This window comes from Bos indicus x Bos taurus, chromosome 10, assembly GCF_003369695.1.
Source record: "Bos indicus x Bos taurus breed Angus x Brahman F1 hybrid chromosome 10, Bos_hybrid_MaternalHap_v2.0, whole genome shotgun sequence".
NCBI classification, from domain to species: Eukaryota; Metazoa; Chordata; class Mammalia; order Artiodactyla; family Bovidae; genus Bos; species Bos indicus x Bos taurus.
In genome coordinates this window covers 37,522,145-37,535,139 of record NC_040085.1, presented here as the reverse complement: position 1 = coordinate 37,535,139, position 12,995 = coordinate 37,522,145, and the positions used below count along the sequence as shown (strand labels likewise).

The 12,995-nt window shown below is 44.1% G+C and overlaps 1 protein-coding gene across 9 annotated transcripts in view; it reads left to right on the top strand.

Annotated features, from left to right (window-relative positions):
* NIN (ninein) overlaps positions 1-12,995 on the top strand; it is a 107,992-nt gene that overhangs the window by 22,538 nt on the left and 72,459 nt on the right. For 5 of the 9 annotated variants that reach the window (XR_003513082.1, XM_027553715.1, XM_027553716.1 and 2 more), the window contains exons 5-6: positions 10,712-10,801; positions 12,329-12,498. Coding sequence is in view for 7 of the 9 variants with exons in the window: in XM_027553715.1 (XP_027409516.1) it covers positions 10,712-10,801; positions 12,329-12,498 (260 nt within the window). In the remaining 2 variants the exon portion in view is untranslated. The remainder of the gene's footprint in view (positions 1-10,711; positions 10,802-12,328; positions 12,499-12,995) is intronic. The other 4 variants (XR_003513083.1, XM_027553717.1, XM_027553718.1 and 1 more) reach the window with 1 other exon arrangement.

Sequence of the window (12,995 nt, the reverse complement as noted above, 5' to 3'; positions counted from 1 at the left end):
CAGTGGTTTCAGGTTTATACGTGCGCCTCACTGCTGGGCAGGAGGAGGCATCTTTGGACAAGTCTTCCAGAGGGGTTTTTAATAGCTGACTGTGTGTCCCATTCTTTGGGTGGACCACAGCAAACCTTTGTTACAGAGCTGCCCCAAGTCAGTGCAATAAAGCATCAAAGTACTTACTGACAGCATTTCCTCCAGCATGGATGTGACTTCCCAAACATTTGATCTGGAAGGATAAAATCTAGGGTTGAGCCTGTGCCTTAAGAGTGTTTTATCTCATATGAGGCTGAGTCATTCCTTCTTTGTTCCTGAGCATCTCTGCTTTTTCTGACTTTTGCCTGTCACTCCCCGGCCCTTCCAGTTGTTTCTGGGGATCATGCCTTTCTTTTCACTCAAACATTCTCCCACCCACTCAAGTATGTGACTCCACTCCTACAGCCTGCCTGGCTTGGCTAGAGAGAGGCAGAGAAAGAAGGATCAGGACTTAAATGCCGTATATCAAGAGGCCACCTGGGTTCACCCCTTCCTTCCCCTTTATTAACATGGTTCAGTTCAGTCAGTCATGTCCAACTCTTTGCGACCCCATGGACTGCAGCACGCTAGGCTTCCCTGTCCATCACCAACTCCCGGAGCTTGCTCAAACTCAGTCCATCGAGTCGGTGATGCCATCCAGCCATCTTATCCTCTGTCGTCCCCTTCTCCTCCCACCTTCAGTCTTTCCCAGCATCAGGGTGTTTTCTACTGGGTCAGTTCTTTGCGGCAGGTGGCCAAAGCATTGGAATTTCAGCGTCAGCATCAGTCGTTCCAATGAATATTCAGGACCAATTTCCTTTAGGATGGACTGGTTTGAACTGTTATCGACATAACAATCCCGTAAGTCATAGACTGTATGACTGCAGGGCTAGAGTGAATGCTGCCATTTTATCCATGAGCAAACACATTCAAAGAGGGATGTGGATTACGTCTCACAGAGCGGGGCAGAGGGGGATGCTAACCTGTTATCACCAACGGATGGGAGTCCAGGAGGCTTTGGTTTAGGGTGTTCACCCTCAGACGCATGAGCTAAGGGCACCACAGTCTCAGTCAGTGCAGCCTGGCCAGAAAGACTCTCACACGTGGCCAGCAGCAGAAGGAAGGAGCAGAGAAGAGCAAGTTCCACCTAATCGTCAGACACAGGGGTGTCTATGTCCTCAGCATTACTTGGCTGTTCAGCACTTAGTTCATCTTCCACTGTAAGGGGCCAGGGCTGTGGTCTTTTTGTCTTACATTTTGAGATCAATGGACCTACTGGACTTTGAGAGGAAAATTACTCTTAAGTTAGTAAAAATAGGAGGGCCATAGTGCACAGCCTTTGACACTGATGAGTCATGAATTGGTATTTTGTAACATCCAAAATTTTTATAAATTAAAAATATCTAGTGCTGTACCTGACTATAATATAGAAAATCCAGTGTGATATAGTAGAAAGACCCTTGAACCAGGAATTATGTAATACTGGCATGTGTGTTCAGTGGTGACCAACTTTATGCCACCCCATGCTCCCCTAATTGGGTGGCCTTATATCACTCACCTAGAGACAGACATCTTGGAATGTGAAGTCAAGTGGGCCTTAGAAAGCATCACTACGAACAAAGCTAGTGGAGGTGATGGAATTCCAGTTGAGCTATTTCAAATCCTGAAAGATGATGCTGTGCAAGTGCTGCACTCACTATGCCAGCAAATTTGGAAAACTCAGCAGTGGCCACAGGACTGAAAAAGGTCAGTTTTCATTCCAATCCCAAAGAAAGGCAATGCCAAAGAATGCTCAAACTACTGCACAATTGCACTCATTTCACACACTAGTAAAATCATGCTCAAAATTCTCCAAGCCAGGCTTCAGCAATATATGAACCGTGAACTTCCTGATGTTCAAGCTGGTTTTAGAAAAGGCAGAGGAACCAGAGATCAAATTGCCAACATCTGCTGGATCATGGAAAAAGCAAGAGAGTTCCAGAAAAACATCTATTTCTGCTTTATTGACTATGCCAAAGCCTTTGACTGTGTGGATCACAATAAACTGTGGAAAATTCTGAAAGAGATGGGAATAGCAGATCATCTGACCTGCCTCTTGAGAAACCTGTATGCAGGTCAGGAAGCAACAATTAGAACTGGACATGGAACAACAGACTGGTTCCAAATAGGAAAAGGAGTACATCAAGGCTGTATATTGTCACCCTGCTTATTTAACTTCTATGCAGAGTACATCATGAGACACACTGGGCCGGAAGAAGCACAAGCTGGAATCAAGATTGCCGGGAGAAATATCAATAACCTCAGATATGCAGATGACACCACCCTTATGGCAGAAAATGAAGAGAAACTAAAAAGCCTCTTAATGAAAGTGAAAGTGGAGAGTGAAAAAGTTGGCTTAAAGCTCAACATTCAGAAAACGAAGATCATGGCATCTGGTCCTATCACTTCATGGGAAATAGATGGGGAAACAGTGGAAACAGTGTCAGACTTTATTTTTCTGGGCTCCGAAATCACTGCAGATGGTGATTGCAGCCATGAAATTAAAAGACGCTTGCTCCTTGGTAGGAAAGTTATGACCAACCTAGATAGCATATTAAAAAACAGAGACATTACTTTGCCAACAAAGGTCTGTCTAGTTAAGGCTATGGTTTTTCCAGTAGTCAGGTATGGATGTGAGAGTTGGACTGTGAAGAAGCTGAGCACCAAAGAATTGATGCTTTTGAACTGTGGTGTTGGAGAAGACTCTTGAGAGTCCCTTGGACTGCAAGGAGATCCAACCAGTCCATTCTGAAGGAGATCAGTCCTGGGTGTTCATTAGAAGGACTGATGCTAAAGCTGAAACTCCAGTACTTTGGCCACCTGATGTGAAGAGTTGACTCATTGGAAAAGACCCTGATGCTGGGAAGGATTGAGGGCAGGAGGAGAACAGGATGACAGAGGATGAGATGGCTAGATGGCATCACTGACTCAATGGACATGAGTCTGAGTGAACTCCAGGAGTTGGTGATGGACAGGGAGGCCTGGCGTGCTGCGATTCATGGGGTCACAAAGAGTCGGACATGACTGAGCGACTGAACTGAACTGAACTATACATTAAAACCTCTGAGGTCTTTGGTCACCTCATATGTGAAGGTAATTATACTAGAAAATACTTAAAATCCATTCAACTCCAGGATTCAGCTGTGTTGTCTCCTAATATCTAAATGACATCTACGTGTATGAAAAAGCTAGCTCTGTGTTTCTGTAAAATTTCACCCAAAATAAACAAAAGACAGCTATATATAAATAATACAAAAACAAAGCTATAATAGGAATTCAGAGGAAATGGAATTAAGTCATGATTTCTACAGTCTTGGGTTCTGTCATTTCTAACACCTCTAAGGTACAGTGTCTTTATTTTTAAAATTAGAGGGCGTAGATATTTGCAGCATCTTTTTAATTCTGATGTTTATGATTCTAAAACACTTAACAGAGAGTTTTTCCCTCTAAAAACTCAACAATGCAGTGAAGGTACTAAAATTCAGATGGAGTCAGAAAAATGGATTGGGGATGTAGGCAATCCTTTGTGGATTCCACGCTGATTAACATCACCGGTGGCAGAGTTCCCCTGCATCTATGTGTGCACCTTAATTTTCAAGTTATTTTCCTAAAGTGAGAGAGGGACACCTTCATTATTATTTATGGATTATAGGGTTTGGGTAACGGGCTCCAAGCTACACAACTATAAGCTACATAGTTACATGCCTACGCTGTCCGGATCCGTTCTCCAGAGACTCCTGTCCTTGTCTGCTGCCTCTTGCAGTAGGTTTCTGTTCTGTGGTAGATGTAAGCATGACACAGCAAGTGCTTCCTCCCCTCACACTGTTAATGGAAATATATCTTTCCTTTGTTTACCTGGTGAGGGAAATCTCAGGTTTGGAAAAGCTAAACCCTTAGAAAAATAAGGTAAGGCAGATGATTGGGTTTTTGTTTTTTGTTTTTGTTGGTAATAAACATTCTTCACTCCAGAAACTGCCCTATTTCTAATTATTTTCCTTGTACTTTGGAGAAGCTGTGACTATAATAAACCTCCTCATTCACTTGGCAAGTGTGCACCGAAGCAGACAGCAGGCTAGATCTCGGTTTGCAGGGCTTGAAGATTTGTGCTTGCAGCTGTATTCGGGGGCCGGGCCCAGGCCCTGAACTCTGGCTGAGGGCCCTGTGTTTAGAAGATACGCACAGATGGCCAGCAGGAGTGTCCTCTCGTCCTCTCTTCAGTTAAGCACTTAGCCCCTGGTTCCCTTGGTATATATGGGATGCTATCAGCGAGGACCAAAAAGATTTCTTCAAAAGTTAAAAGCAACATAAAGGCACTACCACTAACCACCACCACCATCAAAAGACCGTGTGAGGACTCATTTCCTGAGATCAGAGGGAACTAGAAATGTTAACATCCACTGGTGGTCATGTAAAATAGTGGGACATTCCTGGATTTTTGTAAAACAATAAGCATCAAAAACTATAAAAGTGTTTTTGGCCAATCAATGCCAGATTCAGGTTTTATGCTATGGAAATAATTATGTGTGTGTAAGGATAGTCATTTAAAATAGTTAAAATACTAATATATATATATATATATATCTTGAGCAGAAATTTTTTTGAAAGTAATTTTATTTATTTTTGGTTACACTAGGTCTTCATGGCTACAACGGCTTTTCTCTAGTTGCAGAGAGCGGGGTCTACTCTCTAGCTGTGGTGTACAGGCTTCTCACTACAGTGGATTCTCTTGTTGCGGAGCACAGGCTCTGGAGCACAGGCTCAATAGTTGTGCCTCATGGGCTTAGTTGCCCTGAGGCGTGTGGGACCTTCTTGGATCAAACCCATGTCTCCTGCACTGGGAGGCAGATTCTTTACCACTAAGGCACCAGGGAAGCCCTCAAGCAGAAATTTTTGACCGTGTATTTTGGTTAGGCAAGCTATGATGTACCTGTATAATCAAAGACTAGGCAGCTATTCAGTTGTCCTCTAGAAGAATACTTATTGTTATGACTTTGCAAGGAGCAAGAAGGCACTTAAAAAATATGTGTGTGTGTGCAAAAAGGATATTACTGTTATTTACAGTTAAACAAGTCTGGTGAGAATTTTGGTAATGAAACAGTTCGTTTGGAAGTTGTGCTGACCTAAGTTTATTTCAGTTCCAGTGTATGCGATGCTTTCCAAAGCAGGGACATGAAAATGGTAGTTTTCTGCAGGGAGTCCTAGAGAATTGGCGTGTCCTTTCATGTCAGTGGTGCTAGTGGTAGAGAGCCAGCCTGCCAGCGCAGAAGATGTAAGAGGCTCGGGTTCGATCCCTGGGTCACGAAGATTCCCTAGAGGAGAGCATGGCAACCCACTCCAGTATTCTTGCCTGCAGAATCCCCACGGACAGGAGCCTGGTGAGCTACCGTCCATAGGGTCACAAAGAGTCGGACACGACTGAAGTGATTTAGCACGCATGCCTTCATGTCAGCGCCGTGGTGAAGGGAAAGGAGATGACAAGGAGGAGAAAATGAGGGCACGAATGAGATGAAGGCGGCTTCAGTTCCTGAGACAGACAGGATGCCGTCACTGTGCGTTTGCCAGTAATCTTAGCCTGTCACAACACATGAGGAGAAGGAATGTGCTGCAGGACTGGGGGCTGTGAGGCCTTCCCTGAGCCTGCTCCGTGGGCTCCAGCACCCTGGGTGGGAGGACCCAAGCCCAGGCAGAAGCTACCTGACAGAGTAGTGCCCTTGCCCCACAAAGCTCCTGTGGCTTTCCCTAAACCTCGGGATGTTAGGTACTCCTCATCTCAGTGAGGACTAAGGGTCCAGGTCTCTGACTCTAAAGCCCATGGGCTCTTTCCATGAAGCACTGCTGCCCTGGAAAGCATGCAGTCCAGCTGGGCAGGTAAATCTAACAAGTAAAATGTTTGTAGAAAAATATGACCATGGTCAGTATTAAGCATGGAACAATCAGTATATGGGTTGCACTGAATTCACAGGAGAAAAAAGGTCCCATGAAAGTTGTACCAGGTTTGAAAGAAGTCAGTTTTGAGCTGAGCCTTGAACAATGGGGAGGATTCAGTTAGATGATCTGTGAATCTCTGGCTTCTTCCCCCAAATGGCTCAAGAAGCAGGGCCTTCTAACAAGAATTAGTAGGCTGAGCCTCCCAGGAGAAGGTTGGGGAACAATCTCATCATCATTTTCAACTCAAAGAGTTTTTCCTATTGACAGGTCTTCACCTGCTTTAGGGCTTAGATAGATCATCTGGTCAGACCAGTCAGCCCTGGGGGTTAGGCCACACCTATCCACCATCCTCAGCACCCTTGGGCAGAGTGCTAACCTTCCCCTTGACATTTCCCTTCCAGACAAAGCTAATCAGAGCCACCCCATTTTGTGCCCAGAAGCCCCTGTGTTCCAGCAGGAAGCATCACTCAGATTGCTAAGAACTGAGTGGAACTGTGGAGACTGAACTGCTAAGAACTTGTGGAGACTGCTCCTAATGTCTTTGCATTCAGCTGTTTAGTTGCTAAGTTATGTCTGACTCTTTACAACCCCATGGACTGTACCCTGCCGGTCTCCCCTGCCCATGGAATTTCCCAAGCAAAAAGACTGGAGTGGGTTGCCATTTCCTTCTCCAGGTTTGCATCTGGGGAGGGGACACTAAAGCTCCAGTTGGCACCTGGAGCTTGTGTGAAGATGCTGGAAGAGAGGCGTGATTGGGGAGTGGGGTGCTAGGGTTCAGGAAGCAGCTGCCTTGGAAAGGGCTGTGTGGACACAAAAATGGGGGTGAGGACCCTGCCTGCAGATAGATGGTCTCTGCAGAGGTGGGGTTGCACTGGGAGGCAGAAGGAATGGATATAATGTCCCAAGGCTTTCCAGGTGTATTTTTTCTCCCCTCCCTCCTTGGAACATCTCCCTCTCCATCCCTTTTCTTTTCCCACCTCTCCCGCTCTACCCTTGTTTCCACTTCTTCTTGGCCTCTCACTCATTCTTCCTCTGCCGGTTGGACCCCAACCCATCAATTCTTCCTGCTTCCCCTCTCCCAGCCCTCCGTCAGCCTCTAGCTCTCTGCCCTGCTTCTGTCTCTCACCCACTTCCTTTGCTGTTGGTTTTCTTTCTGTCTCTGTGTCTTCCTCTGTCTGGGTTTTTCTCCACTTTGCTTCTTCTCTTCCCTTTTCTCTTATTTAGTATCGGGTGTGCACTTACTTGCTCTCTGACTGTGTGATCCCTGTGCAGCAGTGTGTCAGAGTGGGCGAGGAGGTGGGTTGCACAGTGGGGGTGGGGGTGCTCATTTGCTGCACGACTGCCTCTTCCTGGGAAGCTTTGTGGGGTAGAGTGGTAGGGGGAGGCTTGTCCTGAGGTTTACACCTGCTTTATTTTCAAAAAAGTTTCAGGAATCCCGTGAGGTCAGCAGAAATGAAGTCTAGAGGGTCTCAGACGACCCCCTGTCCCCAGGCCCATTAGAAGGGGTGGGGTCTCTGGGAATGAATTCCTAGGATAAGGAGGCAGGAAGCCATGGATTGCAGAAGCAATTCCAAAATAAGGAGATCAGCACCACAAAGGTGTAGCTTTCTTCTTCATCCTGGAAATATCCTCAGGTCATTTCAGGGAAAAGGGAAGTTTGAATCAAAAAGTGATAAAATAGCCGTCTTATCCCTCAACGATAACCTCAGATATGCAGATGACACCACCCTTATGGCAGAAAGTGAAGAGGAACTAAAAAGCCTCTTGATGAAAGTGAAAGAGGAGAGTGAAAAAGTTGGCTTAAAGCTCAACATTCAGAAAACGAAGATCATGGCTTCTGGTCCCATCACTTCATGGGAAATAGATGGGGAAACAGTGGAAACAGTGTCAGACTTTATTTTTGGGGGCTCCAAAATCACTGCAGATGGTGATTGCAGCCATGAAATTAAAAGACGCTTACTCCTTGGAAGGAAAGTTATGACCAACCTAGATAGCATATTCAAAAGCAGAGATATTACTTTGCCAACAAATGTCCATCTAGTCAAGGCTATGGTTTTTCCAGTGGTCATGTATGGATGTGAGAGTTGGACTGTGAAGAAAGCTGAGTGCTGAAGAATTGATGGTTTTGAACTGTGGTGTTGGAGAAGACTCTTGAGAGTCCCTTGGACTGCAAGGAGATCCAATCAGTCCATCCTAAAGGAGACCAGTCCTGGGTGTTCATTAGAAGGACTGATATTGAGGCTGAAATTCCAATACTTTGGCCACCTGATTCGAAGAGTTGACTCATTGGAAAAGACCCTAATACTGGGAGGGATTGGGGGCAGGAGGAGAAGGGGACGACAGAGGATGAGATGGCTGGATGGCATCACCAACTCGATGTACGAGTTTGGGTGAACTCCGGGAGTTGGTGATGGACAGGGAGGCCTGGCATGCTGTGATTCATGGGGTTGCAAAGAGTTGGACATGACTGAGCAACTGAACTGAACTGATCCCTCAACAACTATAACAGAATGCTCTGCCATGGCTGGTGTCTGGTATTTAATACTGGAGTGCGCCTCTGAAACTCTCCTTTAACTTCCCATGTATGTCCTATGGATGGCACTTCATCCCAGGTCCTAAGCTTGTGTTTTTCATGAAAAGTACTGATGGAATAAATAGTGTTTAGGCTTTGGGGTAACCATTTCAGCTTCCTCTTGTGTCCTCGTTGCTTTGTCTTTGGCCATTGCAAGAACTGAGTGTTCCAAGTGGCCATTCTCATCACACAGGTGCCTGGGGCAGTTCTGGGAGACAGCAGAAAGTGTACACTGCCCTGCTCAGTTAGAGGGAGAAGGGAGAGGAGGTGGGTGGCTGTTGGTTGTTTTCCCTGCCTGCAGCTAGCCTATTCCAAGTGGTCATTCTCATTAACTTTGTATTTCAATTTTTCTTTTATTGTGAGCACAAGATCTTCTGGTCACTTTAAACGTGTGCACTGTGGTTCTTCCTGATTCTGGAAGGTGAACATTGTCACAGCTCTGGAGTCTCTCTTGTTACATCTCATCGTGAGCTCTCCAGGAGTCCAAGACTCCTCTAGGCAGTGTGGGCTTGTCTGCTTTCCTTCAAAGCTCACTTGTATTTTTATGTAGTGATGCCAAATAGGGGAAATGGAAAATAGGAAAGAAGGGAAAATGGCTCACAAGCTTGACACTCCAGGTAGAATCATAAATATACATTCAAAGAACTGAAACACTGAAAGTAAAAGCAGTCCTTTATCCACCCCCCCACCACTGATATTTCATGTCCCTCCTTGGAGCTCATGATTGGAGCAGTTACTTAGACTTAGGTTAAAGGAAGCTATATGTACATAATTTCATTTCTTAATAGGTTAAATGACCATGTATTATCTGACATAGAAAAGATTATGTACATTACATCCAGATGTGCTCCTAAAGTAAAGAAACTTTGCCCCAGGGCTGTGGTTTGGCAAGTCTTTCTTGGGCATGGTAAGGAAGGGGCAAGGTGTTCTTTAGTTTCAGTGAGCAAGAATGTCTTGAAACCCCCACTGAGGCCTCCTTTTTGGTGGACTGCTGCTGAACACTTGTAAAGCCCTGCTTGAGATGAATAAGGAGAATATTGGAGTTTTCAAACCCTTAACACAGCAATGACTGTTGGCCATGAATGTTCTCTCTAGACCTCCTTACATTTAATGTCTTTCTTCCCCTTCTTATTTTGTAAATATAGTGAGGTTGATGCTCTAAACAGAAAAAAGATATGTGAGTATGTAAGTCTAAAATGTAACTATTTTTAATTGATGTGATTAGTCTGATACTTTATTGTATGATTTGTGAAATTTCTTATGAGGAAACTTTAATACTTCATTTTTCCTTTGCTGTGTTAATATCTTTATTCCTAAAAGATTTTATATTTAATCGATTTCTCTAGAAATTGACTTTGTGATGTATGTACAGTCTGTGAAAGATATTAACTTAGAGTTTACTCAGAATTGGTTTTTATAATTAAAATATAAAATTAACTTAAAAATTAAAGTTTCTGGCAATGCAAAAATAAGTACGTATATAAATAAAACAACAAAGGATCCTAGTGTTTCACAATCTACGTATTACCTTTCATTGTGTAGGGAAAAAAACTGTTTCAAATCTACCACTGCTCCCTACACAGCGTGAGATATTTAGTGGTAAATAACTAGGGCTTCCCTGGTGACTCAGATGGTAAAGGATCTGCCTGTAATGCAGGAGACCCAGGTTCGATCCCTGGGTCATGAAAATCCCCCTGGAAAAGGGAATGGCAGCCCACCCCAGTATTCTTGCCTGGAGAATCCCATGGACAGAGGAGCCTGGCAGCGTACAGTCCATGGGGTCGCAAAGAGTCATACACAACTGAGCGACTAACACTTTCACTAACTAGGGAACCATTTTATCCACAGATGGGTTTTAGATTAAATCACAGTGGGATTTTTTTTGGTTTTTGGTTTGAAACAGTGGCTTTGTCCCACTGCTTTTTTTTCCTCTGAAAAAGTACAGCATATATTAAGAGTTCCTTTGTCACTTCCTTCCCCAGACTGTGACTATCTTCTCACAGTGGGAAAATCCCATGTTCCATTTTCTGATGTTTTACGTTTTCCCTTTAATTTTTTCTAAGCCCCCATCATCACTAAATGGTGTATCTTGTTGTCCTCCACTAAAATTTAAGAATATGTAATAAATTAAGGATGGTTCTACATTGCCTCTTATCTGACTAGCATCTGTGGGTGTCAGCTGCCAACAAGCAGCTCGGGTGTCTGGGCCACTCCTGAACGCTCACAAGCTGACACACTCTCTTCTGATAAAAGGTACCTTCAAATATGCATGTGCCTTTCAGTATACATTTTGTATGCTTGAACACTTTCTGTAAGAGAATCACTCGACCTAATAAAGTGGCTTGGCTGGGACTTTGAAAAAGCTGGATATAAATATCGCTAGAATTTATAGAACAAGCATAAATACTTCACTCTGAGCTCTGCTGAGCATTTTCAGGATGTTTCTGAGCACATTTGTGAAATCAGAGCTTATCCCAGAAAAAGGGCCTGGAGGAGTGAGGACAGTTAGTCACATAGGGTCACCAGTCCTCCTGGGGAAGCTTCAAAGTAACCGCTACCCCTTAACACTTTCATGTTAAGGGGTAGGGTTTTATTTTCTTAGTTCTTATCTAATCATCTACCCTAGTTTTGTTGATATGTGTACAGCCCTTACTTAAAAATATACATGTCTGAGTTCAGACATACCTTGTTAAGACTGTCTTTGCAAACAGAACACATATGTTCTCCAGAGAGACAGTATGTCTGTATGGGTGATAAGAACTGAAATCAAAGTCTTGCCAGTCTTATATTTAATGGAATATTTTATTCTCCTAATTCTGTTCAAGATGCTAAAAAACAAAAGTATCTCTAATTTGACATTCGTAATGAGTGAAGTATTATTGCTTTAAAGCTACCATTGTAGAGGAAGATTAGTGTGTGGTGATGGTGGTGGTGGTGGTGATGGTTGGTGGTGGTGAAGGTGGTGGTGATGGTGAAGGTGGTGAAGGTTGAACCTGAGACGTGGTCTGCACAATGCTGAAGCCCTTCTTCAAGGTCAGGAGATGACTCTCCCCTTATATGCACATTCTTTTTTATTTTGCAATGCACAAAGCTCATGAAGAGAAAAAATATATATAATCTTCTTAATGCAGTTTGCAGTTGCTGTTTTATTCCACAGCTTTTAATTTTATAATGAGATTTTGATGCCAAGTTTCGTATAAGCAATGAGCTGTCATTAATTGATGAGGATGCGCTGTGTCAGTTTCTTTGTTCTCTCATCTTGCTTGTCTGATGGATCAGAAAGTGGGATGGTAACAAAGGAGTCACTGACGTACAAGAGGGGTATGGTCCAGACTAATTGGTGTGAATGCTACCTTTACAGTGCTGATAGAGTGTTCATTTTATCATCATTTTCCAACGTGTCTCTTTGGCGGTATGATCCCTCCCTCTACCTTCCCCTGTGTCTCTGAACAGAGCTTGATAAACAGAAGAACAGATATGACTGCTTGCTTTGTCCTGATCTTAATTCCATAGTTTTAAGCAAATTCCTCAATGTGGGCTCTGCATCTCTCCCACCATATGCTGAGATCTACTCGGGGCACTATAAATCATTCGGAATTAAAAGCTGTGCTGTGCATCTGACCTGCTAGCTCATGGACGCCCACATCCACTGCAACTGGCGAACGGTGGTGGTTTATTTTGGGGCTGGTATATAAGAGGCTGTGTCCGAAGGCTGGGAGTTGTCAGATAGGGACTGAGACTGTCTTGTAATGTGGCCTCAACTCTTGTCTCCTTGCCCAGACTGCACTCTCGAAGCTCAGCCCAAATATGTTAGAGGTGGGAAGCGTTATGGACGCAGATCTTTACCTGAATTTCAAGAATCCGTGGAGGAATTTGCAGAGGTGACTGTCATTGAGCCACTTGATGAAGAAGCACAGCCTTCACACATCCCAGCCAGTGAGCGCAGCGAGGTAAGAAATTGGACCACAGGTGTGGAGACTTGGGGTTACCCACACCCTTGTGGCACAAACACAAGAGGACTGAGGGGCTGATGGCTTTTCTCAGCCACTTTTTTTTTCAACTACATGCTAATCTTCTTACTTGCCTTTTGGATATCTATGACTGCTTTTTCTATTGTTTATATGTTTCATCTCTGTTTCAGCTTTTGAAGAGCTGATGTTTCTGTGCATGTTTTATGTATATAGTTTTTAACGCAGTTATTTTTGTATTTATCTGAGGTCTGCCACTTCTAGCTCTTCTTGGGAATCTCTCTCTCCTCCATGGCAGTGTCATTTTCAGTTATGTAAAAAGCTCATCAGCTCCCTCCCCGCAAACTATAAAACAGCTGCAGTGACAGGTAAGAAGTGAAAGCCGTTCTCAGGCATTTCAGGAGCCAGCATCTTATCTTTTGTGGTGGGATAAAGCAGCTTTGCAACTTTGTCCTTGTCACAGGGCTCAGCAATTGCCA